General features: G+C 40.6%; 2 protein-coding genes across 3 annotated transcripts; one reads left to right on the forward strand and one right to left on the reverse strand.

Moving 5' to 3' along the window:
- The first annotated feature begins 862 nt into the window (after nt 1-862).
- mc2r (melanocortin 2 receptor) lies at nt 863-2,328 on the forward strand. Its single transcript, XM_027000019.3, has one exon. It carries the CDS (start codon nt 1,380-1,382, stop codon nt 2,316-2,318), a length of 939 nt encoding a protein of 312 aa, XP_026855820.1. The 5' UTR covers nt 863-1,379; the 3' UTR covers nt 2,319-2,328.
- Nucleotides 2,329-2,383: 55 nt separating this feature from the next.
- On the reverse strand, nt 2,384-9,604 carry mc5rb (melanocortin 5b receptor). Of its 2 annotated transcripts, none has more exons than XM_027000017.3 (2): nt 9,514-9,604; nt 2,384-5,380 (listed from the first exon to the last, which is right to left on the reverse strand). In XM_027000017.3, the coding sequence occupies exon 2, from the start codon at nt 5,361-5,363 to the stop codon at nt 4,302-4,304; it is 1,062 nt and encodes a 353-aa protein (XP_026855818.1). In that variant the 5' UTR covers nt 5,364-5,380; nt 9,514-9,604; the 3' UTR covers nt 2,384-4,301. The 2 variants fall into 2 exon arrangements, with proteins under 2 accessions (XP_026855818.1, XP_026855819.1); XM_027000018.3 differs by having other exon boundaries at nt 2,384-5,226; nt 9,514-9,603.
- Nucleotides 9,605-9,913: the final 309 nt, after the last annotated feature.

The following is a 9,913-nucleotide window of genomic DNA, read 5'->3' on the forward strand; positions in this document are numbered from 1 at the left end:
TGACTAGCTGATATAGATTGGTGTACTGGCGCAATAGTAGAAGCTTAAATGTCAGTAAAGGTAGCTACAGAATCCTTCTCTGCATGACGGCCCTAAATTATCCAATTCTTCTCTGGAGTGATCGGTTTACTTACAACCGGTGCAATCAAACTGAACTCTGTATCGGTGTTCACACACGCATACCAAAACTGATTTTAATTTTGGTAAAAACAATTCAATTAAACTAGTGAGTGAACTTTGCAGTTTATCACATTAAGCATTTAAAATAAATGAATGTGTTGAGGGTTTTTGTTTTGATTCTCAGTATTCCTGAACAGTATGAACTTCAGCCTCCAACTTCTTTGGGATCTTCTTTAGTGCATAACCGATTTGAAATGGTAATATGGGCACAGTTTGTTCTTTTGAGTACTCAACGATCCCTTTTCAGTGCTGAGGGTTATGCTGCTGTGTGAACAGATAAAAAGAGGCAAAGATATAAACTTTAATAAAAACATCAGTTCTTTTGTAAATATCCATGGAGATTCCTCCAAGTCGTCTCCCCTGGGGCCAGCACAAGTAGCTCAGTACACATTGCATTGCAAGACTATAACTAATGACGTGCTCCCTCAGAACCACTCCTTTTATCTTACGCCTCTTTTGATCATTTTTCTCTCGTAGCCGCAAGAGGTCCTCTCCCTGTTTCTGACGCTTTGCAGGACTTTGGGTGTGCAGCGACTCCTGCAAACAGTAGATAATCAATTCTACACCGTGGCTCATTACTGCAGACTTTCATCATGTGATTTTCTTTGCGAATGTGCTTGAAAAATAACAAAAATATTTACTTAAAAAAAATATATTATTCCCACCTTCTCCTGTATTGCTGCAATTTCAACTCTGTGGGGCATTTAATAATGGCCATAGCCAGAATCTAAAGTTGCACTGCCTAAACATATATGGGATATGGGAAATTACGTTACTCCACTCCTGTACACTCTTACATCTAAAAACACTGAATATCACAACGTGGGGCTTTTCAGCTTGCCCATGTTAGAGAACCTTTATAATGTCAGGTTTAATGTCTATAATAGTTGTAGAAGTTCTGTTCAGGAACATCAGGTCGTCCATCTACATCAATGCGTTTTCCTGTACATTTTAAAATCAGCTCACTTGTGCCACCACTTGTGCCACCAAAAGTCTAAAACTTACATTAATGTCACCTAAACATGTCATAGTAAATGTATATAATAGGTAAATGTATTATAATTTGTGAATATGATAGCGGGACCTTTCTTCTCTCAGGTTTACTGAGGATCTGACCCCACAAAGCCTATTCTCAATGGTCCAGCGCAAACCCAGTGGCATGCCTCTGTGATCCTGCAACCACCACTGACCTACCCATCATGAACAACACTAGCGTCCCAGCAACAGACTGTCCTGAAGTTTGGATTCCTATTGAGATCTTCCTGACCATCGGGGTTGTGAGCCTGAGTGAAAATCTTCTGGTCGTGGTGGCTGTGATTCGCAATAAAAACCTGCACTCACCCATGTACTGGTTCATCTGTAGCCTGGCAGCCTTCAACACCATCTCCAGCCTCTCTAAGACCTGCGAGAACATAATGTTGGTGTTTAGAGACGCCGGACACCTTAACTCCCAGGGCTCCTCCGAGCTGAAGATAGACTACATGATGGACACTCTGCTGTGCATGTCGTTTCTGGGCTCGCTCTTCAGTTTCTTAGCGATTGCAGTGGACCGCTACATCACAATATTCCACGCGCTCCGCTACCACGCCCTCATGACCAATCGCCATGCAGCAGCCATCTTGTGCGCGATCTGGGCCCTGTGCGCCATCAGCGGCGCGCTCATGATTGGATTCTTTGAGGCCGCGGTGGTGAAGGTGTTCTTCATTGCTGTCTTCTTCACAGCCCTGTTCCTCATCCTCCTGCTGTATGTGCACATGTTCCTGCTAGCACGGCATCATGCTAGCAGGATTGTGTCCCTGCCAGGCGGTTCAGCACGCCACAGGAGGAGCAGCCTGAGGGGGGCACTCACGCTCACCATCCTGTTCGGCGTGTTCGTGGCCTGCTGGGCTCCCTTCTTCCTCCACCTGTTGATTATAATGGCGTGTCCGGAAAACCCATACTGCGAGTGTTATCGCTCTCTGTTCCACCTGCACGTGGTGTTGCTCATGAGTCATGCAGTTATTGACCCAGCCATTTATGCCTTTCGCAGTGCTGAGTTACGTAACACCTTCAGGAAAATGTTCTTCTGCTCTTCAGGGGCTCAGATCTCTGTCCAAGGTACATGTGAATGTGGAATTTTGGATGTATTTCAAAGATAGATCTATCTTTGAGGCACGTCAGTGCAATATGTTAACCATTACCCGAAGCAATCATTTCACAGACCCCTGACTAAAACATTTATTTAATGACTATGGGTCATGACTACATACAGTCTTTGGTAATGTCATATTTTACAAATTTAATCAGTGGTCTCTGAAGTGGCAACACTAACCATTTCCATTTCTGTAACATCACACAATTATGTTTTGTTCACAGTATAGCACAGAGAAAATACACTGAATAAACTAGTTCTACCTAATCAAATACATTCAGAAATGCACACAAAAATCCTAACAATTCTACAATAAATGTAGAAAAATTCTCAATAATCTTATAAACTATCAAGAATGTTTTAGGTATGTATATTAAAACTATGATTATGCATCAGAATGGCAGAAGACAAATGGATAGAGATATATATGTGTAGGCCTAATAAATTTGTCCTTGAAATCCAAAAGTGCATTAAAGTGTTTTGTCATTTCATAACAACTACACAATTATATATACACATATAACAGTAGAATAATATAACATGGTAAAGCAATGCAGTCCAATTTCAATTTCAACTTCCAGGCAATATCGCCACATAGACATGCTGTACCCCTGTCCACCGCAATCATACATAATATTTTAGGAAGGAGAAATTAGGTGTCACAGTGCTCGAGCAACACACCCACGGTCACAAACACACACACACACACACACACACACACACACACACACACTTGATTATTGATTGCTCCTAGTTCCTGCATGCATTGGAAAACTGCTGCTCTTCCGTGCCACTATGCCTGAGAACCGCTGCCAGTGGCATCAACTTAATTTCCTTCTCTCTGTTCTGCGTGCCTCGATCCCTCCCTTCCGAAGTCACATTGAGTTGCATCCAATCCATTCAGTCCTTGGTGGCGTTGCGGGTGAAGTGGATTTGCAACTCACGGTTAAATCATAATGTGACATAAATCTCCACGATTGCACATATGCACTACAAAATGACGAGAGAAGAGGGCATGCTACCCTTTAAACATGCATGTTCTTCATATGCACTTAAAAAGAAATTTTCACATTTCTACATAAATAAAGAAAAATAGGTCCCATCATAGTGTACACAGCAGTATAATTATATTAGCCATACATCATATTATGAATGTCAGGGTGCACACATATCTAACAAAACTCTCCACAAATGTGAATGAAACCAAATTTCCATTGTTTAAATTCATTTTATAACGCTGTTGGCCCGAGTGCCGCACCGTCTCTGCACGGTGAACGATGTTTAACATCAAACGCAGACAACATAGGTGGTCCTCATATAAGATATCTACGGTGAACATGATTAGACATTAACACTGAACGAAGCACACATACGCATTAATGGTGAGTACACAGACTAACGTGACGGCTACAGTGATCCACTTTAACACAAAAGTACCGACATAGCTACAATGACCAACAAGGGTGCACACACGGACGGGGGGGGGGGGGGGGTGTTTACAAAACGGTGCAAATATGAACGCGGCGGTCCGTACCATGTGACTTGTGGGGGGCGGGGCATTCCGTAACACATTTAGTGGTCATTTAGTGTACTGATATGGCCTGCTGCAGCGCTGTATTATGATGGATTAACTCTTTAGTTCACACAATCCATCCAGTGACAAATGTGTAGTCATTCCCTCAGCATCTCGGCCTGGTTTAATTATCTTTTAAAGTTCTAATGGTATAATTTCTTGATGCATGCAATTTACATGTATTTAACATGAATTTATCCAACTGAGTACATAAGTGTACATAAGTTCAGATGTAGGCCCTCTTGGCCTAATAAGATAAACATTTTATTTTATTTATAAAATAAATATCTCTCACTATGTTTACATGCATATCAAATCATTGTTTTGGTATATAATCTGAGCTGTACTGCGATGTACAAGTAGTGTTACCTGTTGCAAAGATGTATTCAGGTAGGAAGTAATCACCTTGATTGTTATTCAGTATTTACTGGGGAAGAAACAGAAACGCGGCAGGGTGGTGCAGCAGATGATCTCCTTAAAGGTCTTCCTCATCTCCTGACTCCTTAGTGCGTAGATCAGGGGATCGATCACAGAGTTGCACATGATCAGGACCAGGTACATGTTGAAGTGGGACATGAAGCAGATGCAGTACAGGTTCCTCGGGCATGAGATCATGACGATGAGGTGGAGGAAGAAGGGTGCCCAGCACACGATGAAGATCCCCAGCAGGATCGTGAGGGTGATGGCGCCCCTCATTGTGGTGCACTGCTGGGTGGAGGCGTCGCAGCCGGGCGCCATGGCCATGCGGCGGACATGGGAGCGCGCCAGCAGGAACATGTGGCTGTAGAGTGAGGCCATCAACAGCAGCATGATGAAGAACATGGCCACCAAGCAGACCACAACCGGCGTGCTGTCGGAGTACACGATGAAGACGATGCCACAGCCAGTGCAGAAGCTCCAGATGCTGCCGATGATCAGGCCCGCCCGCCTCACGGTCATGATGTTGTGGTAGCGGAGCGCATAGAATATAGTCACGTAACGATCCACAGCGATTGTCAGCAGGCTGCACATAGAGGCCACCACGGAAATGCAGATGAGAGAGTCAAAGACGTTGTCCATCTGGCGGATGAAGTGCTCAGCCACCACCAGCCTCTGGTTCGCCAGGAGATGGATCACTATAGTCTCCCATGCGTTGGAGACGCTCACCATCATGTCGGCCACAGCTAGGCTGCAGATGAAGAAGTACATGGGCGAGTGCAGGTTCTTGTTCTTCACAATGGCGAGGATGACAAGGATGTTCTCCAGCAGACTTACCAGGCCCAGCGTAAGAAAAACCTCCGGGGCAATGTGGACCTGCTCACAGGTTCCAGACATGCTGGGTTTTGTCTGGCTAGACTCCTCACTGTAGTTGGAGAAGGTAAGAGAGGTGTTGGGGAGAAGAGGTGGCCAGGTTGAGATGTTCATGCTGTGTTTAAGAGCTCTCCAGTGTTGAAAAGAGAAGCCAAAAAGTGAGGCTCTGTTAACGGGTCGACTCATCATACCATGTCCTTGCACATCTGGGTTACAGAAAAAAAGACATTAAAAAGAAGAGCTGAGAATTTGTTGCTAACATTCAATGTGCTGGTGGACAAACTGAGAAAGCCACACGAAAGCAAACAGCTGAGTACAATAACGCCAAAGAATTTGTATTTCTCTTCATCCCTCTGAGTCCTAGTTAAAAAAAAGTGCTTATTCTGTGCAGCTGATCACTTATATTAAATGGCTTGGTTGCACTGGCTATATGGTTTTATTTAATCTTTGTAAAACTGGTAGAAATCATTTCATGCAACTTTTACTATTCAGGCTGTTTCTTGCCTTGATGAATCTCTATTGCCACTCATTTTCTAAAGAGCCAATGTGCTTTAAAAATCATTTACTGCATGACTTCAATACATTTACTCATGATGAGTGCAATATAGAAAATGGCAGAGGTTGTGCAATGCATATGATTCCTATAAAATCCACATCAATTGGAAACCTAACATAAGTGTAACCTTCATACCCACCATGCACAGAAGCCAAAAACACACTTCTATAAACAATTTTCAAGTAAAGGCAAACACATGAAAAGTAAGAAGCCTCAGAAAAAAAGTAAAAAGCTTCAGATTACATCCATTTTACGTCTTTAAATGTTTGCACAGGAGTAGAGACAGCACACATAGAATATAGAATATATATTTATCTTGCATATATATATTTTTCTCTATGCACCCCTGTTTCTCTTCCTCAGTTTGGACAGAGCACTCTCCACCATTTCACTGCGAGTTATACTGTGTATGACTATGTATGTGACAAATAAACCAAACTTGAACTTGAACTTGAACACACCCTTTCCAACAGAGGTCACAGGAGTCAAGAACACAAAGACTTGTAACAAAGAGATGAAGTTAAAAAAAATTTAAAAACATTTACTTGCCCTTTGTTTGTTAAAATGACACCCCAATCTTCAGAATTCACAGACTTTTTAATAATTCAATAATTTGTCAATTCTACTCTAGTTCTCAAGGTTTACTTTTAATTTTCATCCAGTGATTCCTTGAATGCTTTAAAGAAAGGTCTGTTATTGTAATTGGTCAATTTTCTTTTTGTCTTGCTTCCTTTTTTTCTGGATCTAGGTTGCACCCGTTTCTCACTGACACCTTTGTTATTATTTGTGTTATTCCAACAAGCCTTGGTAAAGGTGACCGTGCAAACCTTTACACCCACAGTTTTAAAACACCATCAAATCAGAAAGCATGTCGCCTTGATTATATTGTCCTTACGGGGCTTTTAGAGACAAATGTACACAGGAAAATTCATGAAACACTTAACAAATAACAGGCTGCTTCAACCAGAGCTTGCCTCATACACTTATGGCACAGAACAAAATGTGAACTATGACAAACCCACAAAATGTACCGTAAAAGAGCTCCACACTGATGGCTGTCAGGCAACTCGCCTGCTCCCAACTAAACATCATGTTATCTGTGCTTGCAGAGTACAAAAGCCTGCTCTTTATTCCTGGCCCTTTGCTTTCTGACAAATGAGTACTGTGTATCAATTTCACAATACATTTTCTTACATAAATCACGTTTTGAAAGTTTTTAAAATTATTCCCCTATTGCCCTTGGGTGATGATTTTACATAAGATATTTAATTTAATTTCAGTTGCTAAGAAAATAAGGAGTTTCAAGTACTTTAAGATGTGTTTAAGATGTCTTTCAAGGCACTATACCCCTCATTCCCAACAGTCATCACACAGACTGGGAAATCTTCTCCTGCTCCAATAAACATGGCAATTGTGTAGAAACGCTTTTATTGACTATCACATCACGTGTCTCTTCCCACCTTGCACTGCAAAGCCATGACAGGAAACAGCACAGGCACAGGTAAAGGCACAGGTGGCAGTGAGTCGCCGCTGTGTTCTCCAGTAACTCTAATTCCAGGGTTAGTGGTCCACCTTTATGTTCTCTCTGTTTTTAGAGGAGCCCTTCATTACATCCCATGTGGTTCCTTGATAAATAAAGCCTTCACCATTAGCTATCAAACCAGACCCCCGACAGGCAGGCACAATTCAAGACCTCAGATTCACTTCAGATTCAGAGACTTGAAGCAAATGACTGGGTGTTTGTCATGAATATTGGGCAGATTGCTGACCATTTTTGGCTAGATTTAGTTTGCAGGTTTGTGTGTGTAAAGTCATGAAACCATAAGTTTTTAGACTATTTTGGTGTTTTACAATAGCTGCTGGCTTGGCCATGAGAAACAGAAAAATAGGGCCAATAAACATTTGAATTACTATAAAATGTAGTAAGGGTGAGAAACAGAAAGCATATCAAACATGTCCCCAGGTTCTGTGCTAGTAAATGTCACTTTCACAATTGTCCAGCTAATTGAAAATCATTTAAATGTCGTCAGTGCTTCTAGAGCGAGAGGGGTGCTGGTGTTGCCTCCCCGTATCACAGCACATTCAGTTTCAATTTGGTAATTGGTACTACTAACAAAACATGACCATTCCCTAATCCGAGTCTTTCAAATAAGATGAACATCAAGGTCCCACAAGTATGTTGCATTTTCTGAACCTTTTATTTGAAATCTTTGTCTGTCGCAACACAGTGAGTGATATGAGAGCCCTTGTTGATGTTGTGACAGCTGATAACCTGAAACACTGAATGCAGAATGAACTCATGTAGTATCATAACAGATGTGGTCAGGCTTCTGCTGAAGAAAGGAATTATTTTCTACTTACTTAGACCTATCTCTAACCAACCGTTTTTGGCAATATATTTGCTGTAAATTTAGAAGTATTCTCCAGCCAGTTAAATGATTAATGATTACAAATCATTAGATGTCAGTGCTTACAGATGTCAGTGCTTACAGAACTGGGTTGGTCCCTCTTGAAAGTTTTAAACTAGTTGAGCAACTACCTGAGTGGTTATGGATTCATAACCTGTCGTAAGATGTCCTGGGTACTTAGCCTAATTTCCAGTCAGGGATTAAATCTGGGCCCTTTATTGGTGAAGCTAAATTATATGATTCCACTAGCTGGTAATTGTTTCATTTAATATTTCCTTCTATTGCTATACAGAAAACACCCAGCTATTTTGTCTTAACACGTTATGCTCACTGCTCTAACAAATCTCTCTTTAACTTCTGGACATAAACAAAACATTTGTTAGTGTAAAGTTATACATATATATATATATTACTCATTCAACAAAGCTTATAAGTGTAGCACAACAACAACAACAATTATTATTGTTGTTGTTGTTCTGGTGGTGGTGATGTGTTTTTTATTACATTTAATTTTATAAAACTTTTCCTTAGAATTTAATATTTTTCAACTTTTAATTATTAATTTTCTTTTAAATTATTTATTCCTCCTTGTAGTTGAAATGTTCATGTAAACTTTGTGTTGTAACGTAATGGTGTCTAGCCTATATAGGATGGATATCTAAAGGCATAAAAGACCGGAATCAAATTATATCATCTTCGTCAAAATAATTAACTATGCAATTCACCCAGTAATCATCAATTAGTTTGTGAAAGCTCCGTGCACTAAATAGATGTAGTAACTACATAGGCGTTGACACTGAAAGAACAGGTATGAGACCTAGATATTTGAGAGGCCTGGAATAGTCCATAAGGTGTTACCCTGCCTTTCAGAGCGCGTTTAAAGCCACACATTAGCGATTTATTCACTACACTAGATCTATAGTCACGAGTGCTGCTGAGCAGTCAATATGAATACAGAGGATGATGGTTACGTTTTGGTCAACTATACAATTTAAAAATAGCTTTCTACCTACAGACTTGAATAGTAAACATTTTAGTTTGAAAAAAAAAGGTATGTTGCGTCTTCCTTCGAAATTACACTTGCTATTAAAAACGGTACACATAAGTGATAACATTTTTTCTCGCCCAAACTTGGTTTAAGATGTTCAGTCGATCTTGCTAGCTATTTTTCACAACTAAATACCGGCCACTGCTTCACAGTCTGCGGTCGTTAATGACCTCTTACTCGAATAAAAACCTGGAAAGTATAAGGTAGATGATATTGTTGCTGCCCACGCTTTCCAGACTAAATCTTTGAACCTAGATGCAATTCATTGAATATGTCAATGCCAATCATGTAGAAGGAGAAAATGTTGTCAGAGGAAATGAATCTCACCGCATAGTCGTTAACCGCATGTTCTTCAGGGATGAAGCGTACAGCATCGTCACTTTGCAGTAGTACAGGACGGAACCTTGGGAGCACGACGCACAGTCTCCGAAAAGCCACACTTGCTTTGGATCGCTCTAATATAGTTGGACAAGGCGCTCCTCCTCCTCCTCAGACACGGGGCTGATGTTTGTTCTAGTAGCTGCATTTTCATTGTCAGCAATAAAATTACTTCACTACATTAAAATACAATTAAAATGTTAAAATACAAATATTAGGACAGGGAATGCAGAAGTTGAACGTAAGTCGAATGCACAACTCATGTAAATCGAACAGAATTATATATATATATATATATATATATATATATATATATATATATATATATATATATATATATATATATATA

The sequence above is a fragment of the Electrophorus electricus genome, chromosome 14 (genome assembly GCF_041902795.1).
Source record: "Electrophorus electricus isolate QZ-2024a chromosome 14, ASM4190279v1, whole genome shotgun sequence".
Lineage (NCBI taxonomy): Eukaryota > Metazoa > Chordata > Actinopteri > Gymnotiformes > Gymnotidae > Electrophorus > Electrophorus electricus.